Here is a 15,611-nt window from a genome sequence, read left to right on the forward strand (position 1 = left end):
AAAAAACCACGCTAGTGCAAAATAAATCAATAATCAAAAACTTTGTCATATCGTGGAATTTCAATAAACAATACAAAATTCTTACTCATTATCTATGTTACTTCAAAATAGGATCAAATAAGATCAAAATACAGGTATAGTACTGGAATAAACCAAGTTTAAAGGGCAATGTGCCTTTCATTTATTTTCTTTTGTAAATGAGTGGTGAGTCATGAAAAACAGCTAATTCATTTCAGGGAGTGAACAGTTCTGATCCAATCTCTGAAAAGAACAGTTTTGCCCATCTCTAATGTGCAGTTGACGGACTTTGAGCGAGGGCGTATAGTGGGCATGCGGGAGGCCGGGTGGACGTACCTCCGAATTGCTCAACACGTGGGGCGTGAGTTCTCCACAGTACATCGATGTTGTCGCCAGTGGTCGGCGGAAGGTGCACGTGCCCGTCGACCTGGGACCGGACCGCAGCGACGCACGGATGCACGCCAAGACCGTAGGATCCTACACAGTGCCGTATGGGACCGCACCGCCACTTCCCAGCAAATTAGGGACACTGTTGCTCCTGGGGTATCAGCGAGGACCATTCGCAACCGTCTCCATGAAGCTGGGCTACGGTCCCGCACACCGTTAGGCCGTCTTCCGCTCACGCCCCAACATCGTGTAGCCCGGCTCCAGTGGTGTCGCGGCAGGCGTGAATGGAGGGACGAATGGAGACGTGTCGTCTTCAGCGATGAGAGTCGCTTCTGCCTTGGTGCCAATGATGGTCGTATGCGTGTTTGGCGCCGTGCAGGTGAGCGCCACAATCAGGACTGCATACGACCGAGGCACACAGGGCCAACACCCGGCATCATGGTGTGGGGAGCGATCTCCTACACTGGCCGTACACCACTGGTGATCGTCGAGGGGACACTGAATAGTGCACGGTACATCCAAACCGTCATCGAACCCATCGTTCTACCATTCCTAGACCGGCAAGGGAACTTGCTGTTCCAACAGGACAATGCACGTCCGCATGTATCCCGTGCCACCCAACGTGCTCTAGAAGGTGTAAGTCAACTACCCTGGCCAGCAAGATCTCCGGATCTGTCCCCCGTTGAGCATGTTTGGGACTGGATGAAGCGTCGTCTCACGCGGTCTGCACGTCCAGCACGAATGCTGGTCCAACTGAGGCGCCAGGTGGAAATGGCATGGCAAGCCGTTCCACAGGACTACATCCAGCATCTCTACGATCGTCTCCATGGGAGAATAGCAGCCTGCATTGCTGCGAAAGGTGGATATACACTGTACTAGTGCCGACATTGTGCATGCTCTGTTGCCTGTGTCTATGTGCCTGTGGTTCTGTCAGTGTGATCATGTGATGTATCTGACCCCAGGAATGTGTCAATAAAGTTTCCCCTTCCTGGGACAATGAATTCACGGTGTTCTTATTTCAATTTCCAGGAGTGTATATGTCCGAAGGGACACTGTACCGCACTTTTTGACGACACAGGCATTGCAATTTTTTGTTTACCGGCAGATACCGGGATTGCGACTTATAAATATCTCCTCTGTATAGGAATAATATCAGTGAGATGTACGAGTGCAGGTATGACACATGGACGACGACGTATGGGAGTTTGGGTCTGGCGGTGAGTCATGCTCGGATAACCGATGCGATTAAGGGACCGCTGGCGTAAAGTGGGATATCCGGTTCGAGTTCGAGTGCGGCATATATTTTTATTCCTATGATTCCATTATACCTCTGGAAGTTTATGCAGCTGGAGGTGGTTCATATTCACATCTGGGAATACATTTCATGAACAATGGCTACGCACTAGAAGGAACGGTGCAAGCAAGTTTAGGGCTCAAAGCCCCTCATCGATGACCTCGTTGTAGGTAGCGTAGTGCCCGGATTGGGAAAAGATGGGTAAGAAAATCAACCACGTTCGTTTTAAAGGAACCGTCCCCCGTCATTTGCCTTACTCGATGTAACGAAACCACAGAAAGCTAGTCCAGTGTCTTATCTCTGCACCACCGCATTCAGTGACCTATCATATTGCACACAGAAGGAAATTACAAACCCTCTTTGAAAGAACCAGTCAGCATTCGTAGCAATCGATTCAGGGAGTCAGTGATGAGTCAAAACTACTGTGACGATTGTACAAAGCGAGACTGAATGGCAAAAATGGTTCAAATGGCTCTGAGCACTATGGGACTCAACTGCTGAGGTCATTAGTCCCCTAGAACTTAGAACTAGTTAAACCTAACTAACCTAAGGACATCACAAACATCCATGCCCGAGGCAGGATTCGAACCTGCGACCGTAGCGGTCTTGCGGTTCCAGACTGCAGCGCCTTTAACCGCACGGCTACTTCGGCCGGCGACTGAATGGCTCCTAGAATTTTTATATATGAAAGAGAATAACGAATCGTTCTAGCAACGATTGGGAGCGCAAAGAGGGAAATCCACTGATATTAGCGACTCAAAAGACAATGGCCCGGTACTTCGAAACGACGAAGCCATTCTCATGCTACAGCTGTGGGTATCTACGGATAGCATTTGAAGAATCGTGAAACCACGAGTAGCCGACCAGACACAAACCACAAAGGAAGGGTGTCTGTTGAGCGGCCAGACAAACGTATGGTTCCTAAAGAGAGGCAGCAGTTTTTTCAGTTGTTGCAGGGGCAACAGTCTGGATGATTGACTGATCTGGCCTTGTAACACTAACCAAATCGGCCTTGCTGTGTTGGTACTGCGAACGGCTGAAAGCAAGGGGAAACTACAGCCGTAATTTTTCACGATGGCATGCAGCTTTACTGTATGGTTAAATGATGATGGCGTCCTCTTTGGTAAAATATTCCGGAGATAAAATAGTCAACCATTCGGATCTCATGGCGTGGACTACTCAGGGGGACGTAGTTATCAGGATTGGAGCGTGGAATGTCAGATATCTTAATCGGGTAGGTAGGTTAGAAAATTTAAAAAGGGAAATGGATAGGTTAAAGTTAGATATAGAGAGAAGTAGTGAACTTTGGTGGCAGGAGGAACAAGAAAAATGTTTGTGAAATATTATGGGACTTAACTGCTAAGAAGGTCATCAGTCCCTAAGCTTACACACTACTTAACCTAAATTATCCTAAGGACAAACACACAAAACCATGCCCGAGGGAGGACTCGAACCTCCGCCGGGACCAGCCGCACAGTCCATGACTTCAGCGCCTGAGACCGCTCGGCGAATCCCGCTCGGCGAGGAACAAGACTTCTGGTCAGGTGACTAAGGGTTATACATACAAAATCAATTAGGGGTAACGTAGGAGTAGGTTCAGTAATGAATAAAAGAACAGGATAGCGGGTAAGCTACTACGAACAGCATAGTGAACGCATTATTGCAGCCAAGATAGAGACGAAGCCCACGCCTAGCACAGTAGTACAAGTTTACATGCCAACTAGCTACGCAGACGACGAAGAGATTGAAGAAATGTATGTTGATATAAAAGAAATTATACAGATAATGAAGGGAAACGAAAATTTAGTAGTCATGGCTGACGGGAATTCGATAGTAGGTAAAGGAAGACAAGGAAAAGTTGTAGGTGAATATGGAATGGGGGTAAGGAATGAAACAGGAAGCTGCCTGGTAGAATTCTGCACAGAGTATAACTTAATTATAGCTGACACTTGGTTTAAAAATCAAGTACAAAGCTTGTATACGAGGAAGAGGCCTAAAGACACTGGAAGGTTTCAGATAACTTATATATTGGTAAGACAGAGATTTAGAAACCAGTTGTTAAATTGTCAGATAGTGTTCGACATATGGAAGGTAATACAGCACCGATTCTGCGTGGGTTTGGCATTTGAACGGAATTGACAGTGTCTTAAAAGAAGGATATGAGATGAACATCAACAAAAGCAAAACGTAGATAATGGAATGTAGTCGAATTAAATCGTGTGATGCTGAAGGAATTAAATTAGGAAATGAGACACTTAAAATAATAGATGAGTTTTACTACGTGGTGAGCAAAATAATTGATGATAGTCGAAGTAGGGAGGATATAAAATGTAGATTGGCAATGACAATGAAAGTGTTTCTGAAGAAGAGAAATTTGTTAACATCGAGTATAGATTTAATTGTCAGAAAGTTATTTGTGAAAATATTTGTATGGAGTGTAGCCATATATGGAAGTTAGACATGGACGATAAACTATTTAGATAAGAAGGGAATAGAAGCTTTTGAAATTTGGTGCTACCGAAGAAGCTGAAGTTTAGATGGGTAGAATTCGTAAGTAATGAAAAGGTACTGAATAGAATTGGGGATAAGAGGAATTTGTGGCACAGCTTGACTAGAAGAAAGGGTCGATTGGTTGGGCACGTTCTGAAGCATCAAGGTATCACCAGTTTAGCACTGAAGGGTAGCGTGGAGGGTAAAAATCATAGAGGGAGAACAAGAGATGAATGCGCAAGCATATTCAGAAGGATATAGATTGCAGTAGTTAGTTGGAGATGAAGAAGCTTGTGGAGGATAGAGTGGCATGGATGGCTGCATCAAACCAGTCTCTTGACTGAAGATCACAACAACATCCATACAAGATCCAGGCGGTGCACTAACTGAAACTTCATGATCCGCAGAAACGTTCTGAATTTGTTCTTAGATTTCTGTTACAGATCAAAGTTGATGGGATGTGCCCGAGCAATGTTCTGTGTGCGCTACAGGGTACAGTGAACACAGAGAATTGCTGAATTTAGGCTACTGTTAAACTGCATATTGTGCACGAAGAGCCATTGCACTCGCCGTTTTGGTGACTGTGTGGTGTGGATCCAAAAGCATAGTTATTCTGGGTCCGTTCGTCTTTGAAGAGAACACCTAGAAGGTCTGATAGGTGTATAGTGAACTCTGTACTTTATCGAGGCCTCCTTGTACAGAGTGTGATTCTTGCTTCACAAGAGCGCAGAGGACCTGTCCGGTGTCAGGTATATCTTGAGGCCTGTACGTTATTAAGGCCTCCATGTACAGCACGAGATTCCTGCTCTACAAGACCAGGTGAAACATCTGCATATTGTTACCTTCCATAGCCAAGTTATCTCCAGCGGTTTTTCAGATACATGGTCTGGAAGAATACCTGATCTTAACCATTGTGAGGTTTGGCTCTGGGGATATCTAAAAGAATGCGTTTATCAGGGACGCATTTGGTCTCTACCTGATCTTTAGATCAGTATATAGGAACACGTTATTCAGATTGAACGGGAACTGCTGAGAGCAACTGATGATCACTCCGTTTTACGAATGCAGCATCTCGTCGATGTCTCTGGTGCTCGTGTTGAACAAGCTGAGTGAGCAACGGTTGGTAATAAAATCAAAATTTTGCCTTTATCGCTTGTTTAACCTTTTCTGTTCACGGCCCGTTCCAGAAGCATCAAATATGGGAAAATTTCTTGCATTTACAGCACTAGGATTGCACTGGCGGGCGAAATTGGAACTAATTCTTTCCAGCGGAAGTCGGTTCCACATTAACGCAATGGCATATAAACCAAGTTGCATTGCCAGACGATAATTACAGCCCACACTGGAACTCCCTGGGTAGCTGTACTTGAATTATAACTACCCGGTACCTTGGGGATCCAGAAGACAACTGCGCGAAAACTGCAATATATATAGGAAATAGATACATATCAGTGAACAGTGTAGTTCTAGAGGTTTTTATCTTACGTGACAGGTACTAATAAGGGTACCGTTAGCAACGCAGCAAACGTCAATACGCGAGTGGAACGCGCATGCTTGCGTAACGACGGCAGTTTCCTTTCCATATCTGTATGTTAAGTTTCCTATCTGCACGCACTATTACCTGTGGCAATAATGAGCGGATTATTTGTCCACATATATTGATATATTGCCACGATTGCCCTAAGTGGTGCGCGCTGCTAGTACAGTGCGTTGCGTATTTGGAGTAGGAACTTGGAGAGGCGCTCTAGCCAACGAACCGGTGTTTTGATGGGTACGTATAGCGCCGCCATCTATCGGAATTTCATGAAACTATGGGGGGTGAGGCGGAAATATTCCACCATATGCCACAACCAATTCCGCATTTCTTCAAACTAAACACGCCGATAAAAAAAGTGTTACATCACTTACTAAACCCCCCTCGTATGTCTTTCTGATACACCACAGGTATTTATGAAAAACGTTGTACTGTGCAGTGGGGGACATTCACCTACGTTTTCCATGGTACCTATGGTAGTAGTCGAAGGCACCATGACATCTGTGGACTACGTGAAGATTATTGCGTATCACCTGCTTTCCTTCACCCTTCATGTCTTCCTCGAGGGCTTCGCCATTTTCCAGCAGTATAACTGTCCGTCTCGGGAGGTCAGATTTGTTCGACAGTGGTTTGAGGAGCACGATGGCGAACTCGCGTTATATGTCTTGACCACTAAATACGGCTAATCTGAAATCGATGGTACACTTCTAGGACCAGGCGCCAGTTTCATGGCCACAAACCACAGGCTCTTTAAGGGAAACGTGTGATACGTGAGCTGTGCATAAACGTCTGGTACCACATAACCACGGAAACCTAGCAAGGTCTTATAGAACCAAACCCACGCAGAATTGGTGCTGTATTACCTTCCATATGCCGAACACTATGATATGAAGACTGTTTTGGCTCATCTGTGTATATGTGTTTAGTTGGACTAGCATTCTGTCCCCACCCTTCCCGAAGTGATTGTCAAGGTCAATGAAATTCACCAGTCGCCGCGTTACATAATATGTTATTTTATTTTGTGTTGAGGGCTACGAGTTTGAACGTTTCACTATGCCATCTTCAGGCCCCATATGCATCTCTCCAAACGCCTGAAGATGGCATAGTGAAGTGCTGAAACTGGTAGCTTTGAAAATAAAATACAACAACATCTTAAGTTACACGGTTGTTGCGGAAATACATTGACGCTGACAATTACTTAACCAGCCGATGTCCCCTGTTCGTGATGGAAGAACAAAGAATTCCCGAATTGTGTCCATTGCCTTGGCCACCGCCCCATCTCATTCGGGTCTCACTACGGCTTCTGTCAATCAGCCCAACTCAGTCGGTTAAAACGATGGTGCAGTTTAGGGCACCAGTCCACTACATACCTTAAAAATCAATTTCATAACAGCGTGCAACCAATGCAGAATGAACGATTGTGTCCATGATCCAAGACGTCATCGTCTAAAAAGATGGCGGAATGAGAACTATCCTTTCACCACTAGACTTTAGAGTAATCATTTCGGTAAGCGGCAACCCTTTTGGAAATTAGGAGAGAGGTAATGCTCGAAGCGAACTTTTGCGGGCGAGTTGCGAGACGTGCGTGGATAGCTTAGTAGGTAGGAGCGTTGCCTGCAAGAGGTAATGGTGCGGGTTCGAGCCCTGGTTCTGCTACAGAGTTTCCATACTGCGCACACTCCGTAGCAGATTGAAAACAAATTCTGATAATCTTTGATTGTAGTAACGCCGAAACAGTTAAATAACTTACTCTGCAGTCTCTTAGAAGGACACATACGGGACAGATTTGCACAATGAGTTCAGTTGTGGTGTTCTGTCACCTGTTTTGTTGATTTCCACCGAACAAGGAAGAGCAGTAGTTCGCAAATTGGACTCCCACTCGGGATGACGACGGATCAAATCCGCGTCCGGCCAACGAGATGCATGATTTGAAAAATGTCGTATTATGGTCTTGAGCTACTGGTCAAACACTTTATTGATATAACCAATGTCAGTCGTCTGACCATCGTCGTCATAAAAGTATTCGTAGCATAATGTTAGGCGAAATATAAAATCGTTATAGTTCAAATGGTTCAAATGGCTCTGAGCACTATGGGACTTAACATCTGAGGTCATTAGTCCCCTAGAACTTAAAACTACTTAAACCTAACTAACCTAAGGACATTAAACACATCCATGCACGAGGCAGGATTCGAACCTGCGACCGTAGCGGTCGCGCGGTTCCAGACTGAAGCGCCTAGAACCGCTCGGCCACACCGGCCGGCAAATCGTTATAGTCTTGTGATATATTCATGAATAGTACATCATATGAATAGTATATCATAACGTATAAATTAAAACTTCCTGGCAGATTAAAACTGTGTGCCCGACCGAGACTTGAAATCTGGACCTTTGCCTTTCGCGGGCAAGTGCTCTACCATCTGAGCTACCGAAGCACGACTCACACCCGGTCCCCATAGCTTTACTTCTGCCAGTATCTCGTCTCCTACCTTTAAAACTTCACAGAATCTCTCCTGCGAACCTTGCAGAACTAGCACTCCTGAAAGAAAGGATATTGCGGAGACATGGCGTAGCCACAGCCTGGAAGATGTTTCCAGAATGAGATTTTCACTCTGCAGCAGAGTGTGCGCTGATATGAAACTTCCTGGCACATTAAAACTGTGTGCCCGACTTCTGTAAAGTTTGGAATGTAGGAGACGAGATACTGGCAGAAGTAAAGCTGTGGGGAGCGGGCGTGAGTCGTGCTTCGGTAGCTCAGATGGTAGAACACTTTCCCGCGAAAGGCAAAGGTCCCGAGTTCGAGTCTCGGTCGGGCACACAGTTTTAATCTGCCAGGAAGTTTCATATCAGCGCACACTCCGCTGCAGAGTGAAAATCCCATTCTGGTATTATAAATTACATCGCCAATCTATAAAAACTGCGCTATATTTATAGACTGAGGACGGAATTTATATTACCATATGATAACGGTGTATTATTCATGTTTTTATCACCTGAACTTAACGATTTTATATTTCACCTAATATGATGCTGTGAATAATTTATAGAACCTGATGATGGTCAGATAACTGAATCTGGTTGGGTGTATAAAATATTTTAAGAGGCGCTCAAGGCGATAGTATGATATTTTTCAAAACTATAAGAGCTGTGTGGCACCACTTTCTAAAACTATATGCTGATTTATGTTTGTCTTGATTCCGCTGAATCGCCTAAGGCAAATATTGGTATGCTTGTTTTGAAAGGGCACGGCCGATTTCCTTCGCCATCCCTTGCTGCGCTCCGTCTATTACGACCTTCGCTGTCGACAGGACATTAAACATTACCTTTCTTTTTCTTGAATTTCAGATATGTTGTGCACAAGTTGCTTAACGTATATCACAGACTGTAAGTCTATCCGCTTCCACTTATTCGTGGGATGAAAACAATCGTTCCATGAAATTATTCACTAGTCGTTACACTCATGGATCTACAACGACTAAAGCTAATAATTCAGAAAAGGTTCCAATATTTTTCTTCATTTATCTTCGTACTGACTCATTTCACAGTATTCTTTCCTTAATCTGTTTTGAATTCAGTCTCGTTTAATTTCAGCAACTATGACGTTCACTTATTTTTTTAAATGTCACCACGAAAAACTAAAATCACGCAATATATTTTCTGTATATGTTGAGATGCGTTTCTGCAGTCCAGGTACACATTGAAATCCGGGCGAATACTCTGGCACGTCGCTTGATGGACCACACCAAAATGGGGCATGTAGGTGATAAAGTGGAATATCATATGTTAATAATTTTTTTTTAGGGCTCGAGTTTAGCCGGACACAGCTACAACAGCTACAAAATTGCCGCTGATGCCTAGAATTAATGACCGCACTACAAAATGGACACAGGCTTCACCTTTTTACTTGGATCCTCTAGCAGCTTGCTAGGATTCTGTTGCAATGGGATTTCAGAGTGTGCCAGGACTGCGTAAATGTATCTGCAAACGACGGAAAGTTAATTCCATAATTATAGACTTCGGGAAGGTAGAACTTTGACCAACCCTAGTATTACTGCCTGTGTTCTTGTAACTAAATAGACACAGGCATTTTTTACCAGATAAATAATTTTAGTTATATATGAAGCATAGCCCCTGATGATTCCAGTGCAGTTGTCGAGGCTCAGCGTCTTTAAAGTTGTGCCCCTCATTCTCAGCTGTCATTTGTATAACTACTGCACTGATTATTACATAATTTCATATGAAAGGGAATCTATCATGTAACCTCTAATTACAAAGTTATAGGGAAGGTCAATGACCGAATGTTCATATTACAAGCGGATTGCGTTTAGAACAGTTCGTTGACTGATAATCAACGTTAGTACAAATTCGTCTTGTATCATAATCATTTAATAAAGAACTGATTCAGCCACTGCACAATGTTGAAGTCCTTTAATAAAATTTGGTAGAATGGCACAGCAATTACAATTAAAACACTGAAAAATCACACAGATGATTAATAAGTTCTGGGAGGATTTGTGTCAGTGGTCCAATATGGGAATAAATTCATACAATGAATATAGAGTTTTATTGTAGTGCATCTTAAATTTAATATGTCTCAACTCATTACAATAGTATGGAACATTGATATGTCTGTACATACCCCAACCTAAAATGATGTAGAGTTCAATACCACTTCTGTCAGAAAACAGTGCATTGAAAATTAAATTATGTAGATAGAGAGCTTCCATCAATATCCAGCTATAATTTGCCATTATAAAATATTGCCAAATGCTGAAAACGAGCTTGCAGTCCCAAATATTTCCCTGGAATGAAACAAAAATCATGTAATATACGTTGAATACAATAAATTACATTTCTGCTATGTAAATAGATATATACTATATTTCAAAACCCATACCACTGCATGTGCAAATATAACGAAACTAAATTTTACGTTTTATATATTTTTTAAAAAACATATGTTTGTAACATATTTTAGGCATTGAAATTGAATGTACGTTAACTATTTAGAGGTACAATGAAAACCCAATTTTAATTTGTTTCTTGTTTCTCCTCTAGTAATTCACATAAGCTCATATTTTAGGAAGAGTGAGTCACTACAAAAATTATGTGTACCTTCCAGAGTCTTCTTAATTCTACAGATTTGATCAGAACTGAACTATAACGAGCATGTATCAATGCACTACTTCTTACAAATTTTAAAACAATGCTTTTATTCAATCTGATATACGTTCTTCTGGAGAACTACTTCCATTGCAATAGACGACACATTCGTCGCAAGAGAAATTTAACAGCTGTACTGAAGTTTTAAAAAAATATACGTCGCTCGTATCACAGTCTTACTAGTATGTATTTTGCAATAAGACTACTTTTGGTGTTCCTCTATCATCTTGAGATCTATGTAGGTTCGTCAGCAACATGTCACGTCTGTATCAGAACTCGACTAACACCTATTCCGCTGCATCGGTGAATTTCAATTACAATATATTAACATGATTAGCGTAGGCGAAATATGATTTTACTTTTGTTATTAAGCGTAAGTTTCTTTCACTGGTGGCATGAGCATCAGAAACTAATGTATCCAATTTTGTACTGCTCTGGATAGTAATCCGTGAATGACCAACAAGTGATGACACACACAGAAATTGTGTAGAGTCGTATCTACATCTATAAAACATGTTCAAACACTGTTCTGTTCAAATAAATGAGACACAGTTAGCGGAGGTAATGTATTTATAAATAGTCTATGTAAATCTCTGTTTTAAAATCTCAGTTAATGAAACAAGGTTATGTGTTTCAGGGGAACCGATCCAGACACACCAAAGATTTTTCTAGAAAACATTTTTTTAAAACAAGCATCGAGTTTTAAATATCTTAATTGCAACATAACAACGTTGAGCAAACTTTTTAGTAAATTTGAAGATGTGTGTGAATCAATTCAAAGAACTTTTTAAAATAAAGTCAGGAAGGAATCGAAAATGAAATTTCAGAAAATAATGGCTTTACCCACACTGATGTATGGGAACGAAGCCTTAGTGCCAAATCAGTAGCATCTCACTAAAATTGAATCGATAGAGTGTTAAAGGACACACGAATATATAGTCTATAGGATAAGGATTTAAGATATTGGGAATGAATTAAATGCAGGGCCAGTGCGTAACAAAATATTAAGAAACAGATGGAACTCGACTGACAATTTACAAAGAATGGTAACTACCAGATTAACCAAGGTTGTGTTGAATTAGATAACGAGAGGAAGAAGAAACAGATGACGACACAGGACACGCTGAAGAGAACCACGAAGCTGTAACGAACAGAAACGTCTAACCCACGAAGTGTAGAAGAAAAAGTAGATCTCCATCTCTACTCTTCAGCTAGACCTTTCTGTATGTGGTGCTTCTGGTACAACTAACGTGTCACCCTTCCTTGTTTCACTTGTGGCTGGTGGTCAAGAAGAATGATTGCTGGTAAACCGCAGTAAGAGCTCTATGCTGAGTTCGCTCTTCAAGGGAATCATGAATTATATATGGTCCTACAAACGGTAAATCCGTATTTAGTTCACAAAACCATAGTGTGAAACAGTTTGGAATGTCTTCTCGGAGTTGAGGAACGCGACATGATCTTGGGCGACTTGTCCACTCCTCTAGGCGTTCCAAACCCCATGAACAAGCAGCGTAAGCTGCGTTTCGCCATATCTGTTTGCGAATCCATGCCGATTTTTGCAGGAAGATGTTCGGCCTCAAAAAAAAAAAAAAAAAAAAAAATCTATGAGCAAAATTTTAGTTTCTTTTTTTTTCATTCTTTAGGTACCGTTCATTGCTCCAGCGACCCACAATAAAGTGAAGCACACAGGTGCAGGAAACACCTCCTCACAATCCTTCTAGAATTTGTTTCCAATGATTTTTCGCCTATGATGTGATCGAACCATAGTGAAAGTGAGAGACATTAGTCTTATGATGGTTTCAAACGTTAAAAGCCACGCCTTCACCTAATTTTCACTATCAACCTGTTACACTTAGTAATGATTATGTAGCGAACGGTGTACTTAGTACAGATTCCTTAGTAACCACGATCTGAGCTACCCTTCGTATCGTTGGTGTTATGGCCAGCCGTATACGTGGGTAGTGATTCTTTAGCAAGCAAGGTCTGTAACGATGCTGTCGTACATAGGTGCTAATTCCTTATAACCAGTAATACGCAAATTGAAATTTTTTATTGCTATCAAGACTACTAATATTTTTAACAAAAAATATTAATAAGTTCTGGATATGGTTCAGATGTCTTTCCACTACTAAGCGATTTTAGTTCATTTTCTATTTTGCGTCCACTTACTTCACTAGGTGCCCTTTACATGAAGTATGACATAAAACTTCTTTTATGTCTTTTCTACAGAAATCATAAATAAACATAATCTACCTAGGTTGGAATAAGCTAAATTTGATATGAAATTAGTTTAAATATATACAAAAATGTTAAATATAACGGAGTAATCCTTTAATTCTGGTGTTATAAACCCAAGAGGAAATCTCTATCACTAAATAAAATTTGCAGAGCTAATGACAATATTATTTGACAACACGATAAAACTAGTTCACTCACTGCAGTCAACAATTATCAATTTTTGTCAGCTAACATCATCACAATAATTTTTGATGTTACAATGTGAACCGCTGATCTATTTTAACAAATTCTCCACACACAATTTAGACAAACCGCAATATTTCCTTCATTCTGCCGTCATCCACCTATTGCCTTTTTATTTATTATGCGTTCCTTCAGAAACATAAGTTGCATTTGAAGACTGGTTTCTGTAGTTTTTCTACGTGATTTTTAAATTGAGGTAGTTCAGTTAGTAAAATGTATTTTCAATGGCTTACATAAATTCAAGCTGCACATAAAACTGAGGCTTGAATGAAGGTCTACATTTTTAAGTACCAACGATCCACTGCCATCTAGCATCTTATATGCTCAAGGTAAGTATATGATCTTCTGGCTTAGGCCAGAGTGAAGATATCTGAATTTTCTGCGACGAATGCTCATACTCCTTAGCATATAATAAAGTGAAGAAGCATAATAAATTTTCGTTATGAATTTACCTGACACTGGAATGAAGAAATTAATTTCATTAAAGAGGAACTTAAAGAGGAATATATATTCAAAGCGCTCTATTGTTACTCTTGTTCCGCACAATCCCTTAACTTATATTAACATTTCATATATTATAGCTTTTATGAAGGTATTCTGAATTTTCGATCGTCTTTAAAATAAATTATATGAGTACTAAAGAACTTAAGACTAATACTCTCAATCTTTCAAAACACTCCTGAGATTAGTAATAATGGCTATGAATTGTGAGCAATAAACTGTTTCTTGTAAGGTAATGTATTACTACGGGATGCTTCAAAGCCATCATACATACCTCTGCGGGTACGTTGAAGTAATATTTGCCACTTCTTTGCACAAGATTACTTGGAAGACCAACAGAAAGAACGAAGAGTGAATCTTTAAGTATTGTAACAAATGCTCTCATAATAAATGAGGCAAATAGATGCATATGTAAAATATTACGTGGGCAACGTAACGTCCTGCAATGAATGAAGATAGAAATCAATTAATGGCAAACGATTAACAAATTGAAAAAGTGTTCTTCCCAGCTCTGTGTTTCGTTTAGTAATACATAAAAATACTGCAATTTAAATGATGGTTTCACTTTGTTGAAGAATCAGTCTGCTTGTCAATGAAAAACAACAAAGTAATGACATTTAATTACTTTCGAATTTTCCATCTTAAGTGCTTTGCAGTTAAAGAGTTGTTTTGCGGCAGACTCGTTTCGAATTCATTTACGAAGCTACTTCTGCGATCATACAGGAAATACGGGTAAATAATGTGAGTACATTTCGGTCTTTTTAGGTCAGAAACAGTAGTTTTCACAAAGCGTACAGTTTGCTTTCGGTGTTTTTTCCTCACTTTTACTTACTCTGCTAACTTTTGCAGTTGCCTTCGTTGTTAGCGGAGATTGTGGTCGAAAAAAAATTGGCTTCACATTCACCCTTGGCAGATTTTCATCTTTTTTTAATCCACTTTCTCATACGCTCCGTTGGCGTTATTTCCACTTCAATTCGCTCTAAAACTTCACAACAAAATCAGAACTGAAGTGAATTTTTAAAATGCGACGTGAAGTGAGGAAAAAACGCTAGTGCAGCGTAAGAAAAAGTGATTTAAAAACAGGCGACAAATTGCCAAGAGTGAATGCTAGACCATATTTCTTTGGACTACAAACTCCGCTAACAACGATGGAAAAAGTAGAAGATAGAGGAAGTTAGTAGAAATATGGGGCCAAAACACCGCAAGAAAAATGTACATAAACCTCATAAGGAATTACTGCTTTGAATCTATAAACACCAAAGTGTACAGACATTGCATGTGTCCATATTTCCAAAATTACCACAGAAGATGCTTTTTAAATGAAAGTGAAATGTGTCTCGTGCAAAAATACTCTTTAATAGCAGTAAGTTAAGCAAAAAAAGGTCATAATTTATTATAACATCGGCCACTGAAGATTGCTGTGTAAGCAAATACATTACAATAATATTTATGTGATACGTAAGATTTATCTTCACAATATGAACCTATACATGGAAATAAAATTACACTTGTTGTGTCGAATATATATTATGATACATAGCCATTCCCGCTTTGCCCTACCGCAGTACATAGTTTTAATTATTTCAGCTTATATACTGTAACATACCTGATCGCAGCCAAAATGGTGAATGCGAAGATAAGTGACACCAGAGATATACTATACCCAGCTCTGGAAACGTCGGTTACAACAGGGAGGAAAGTCTGTAAATAAAGCGAAGGTTATCGTTTTTCTCAAAAGAGTAT

General features: G+C 40.8%; 1 protein-coding gene across 8 annotated transcripts in view; it reads right to left on the minus strand.

Annotated features, from left to right (window-relative positions):
* The window catches only part of LOC126247424 (parathyroid hormone/parathyroid hormone-related peptide receptor-like), an 841,770-nt gene that overhangs the window by 38,844 nt on the left and 787,315 nt on the right, over positions 1–15,611 (minus strand). For all 8 annotated transcript variants that reach the window (XM_049948480.1, XM_049948483.1, XM_049948486.1 and 5 more), the window contains 3 exons: positions 15,475–15,569; positions 14,143–14,308; positions 10,363–10,525 (listed from right to left, as the gene is read on the minus strand). In XM_049948480.1, the coding sequence (XP_049804437.1) occupies positions 10,363–10,525; positions 14,143–14,308; positions 15,475–15,569 (424 nt within the window). The remainder of the gene's footprint in view (positions 1–10,362; positions 10,526–14,142; positions 14,309–15,474; positions 15,570–15,611) is intronic.

Source organism: Schistocerca nitens, chromosome 1 (genome assembly GCF_023898315.1).
Source record: "Schistocerca nitens isolate TAMUIC-IGC-003100 chromosome 1, iqSchNite1.1, whole genome shotgun sequence".
Lineage (NCBI taxonomy): Eukaryota > Metazoa > Arthropoda > Insecta > Orthoptera > Acrididae > Schistocerca > Schistocerca nitens.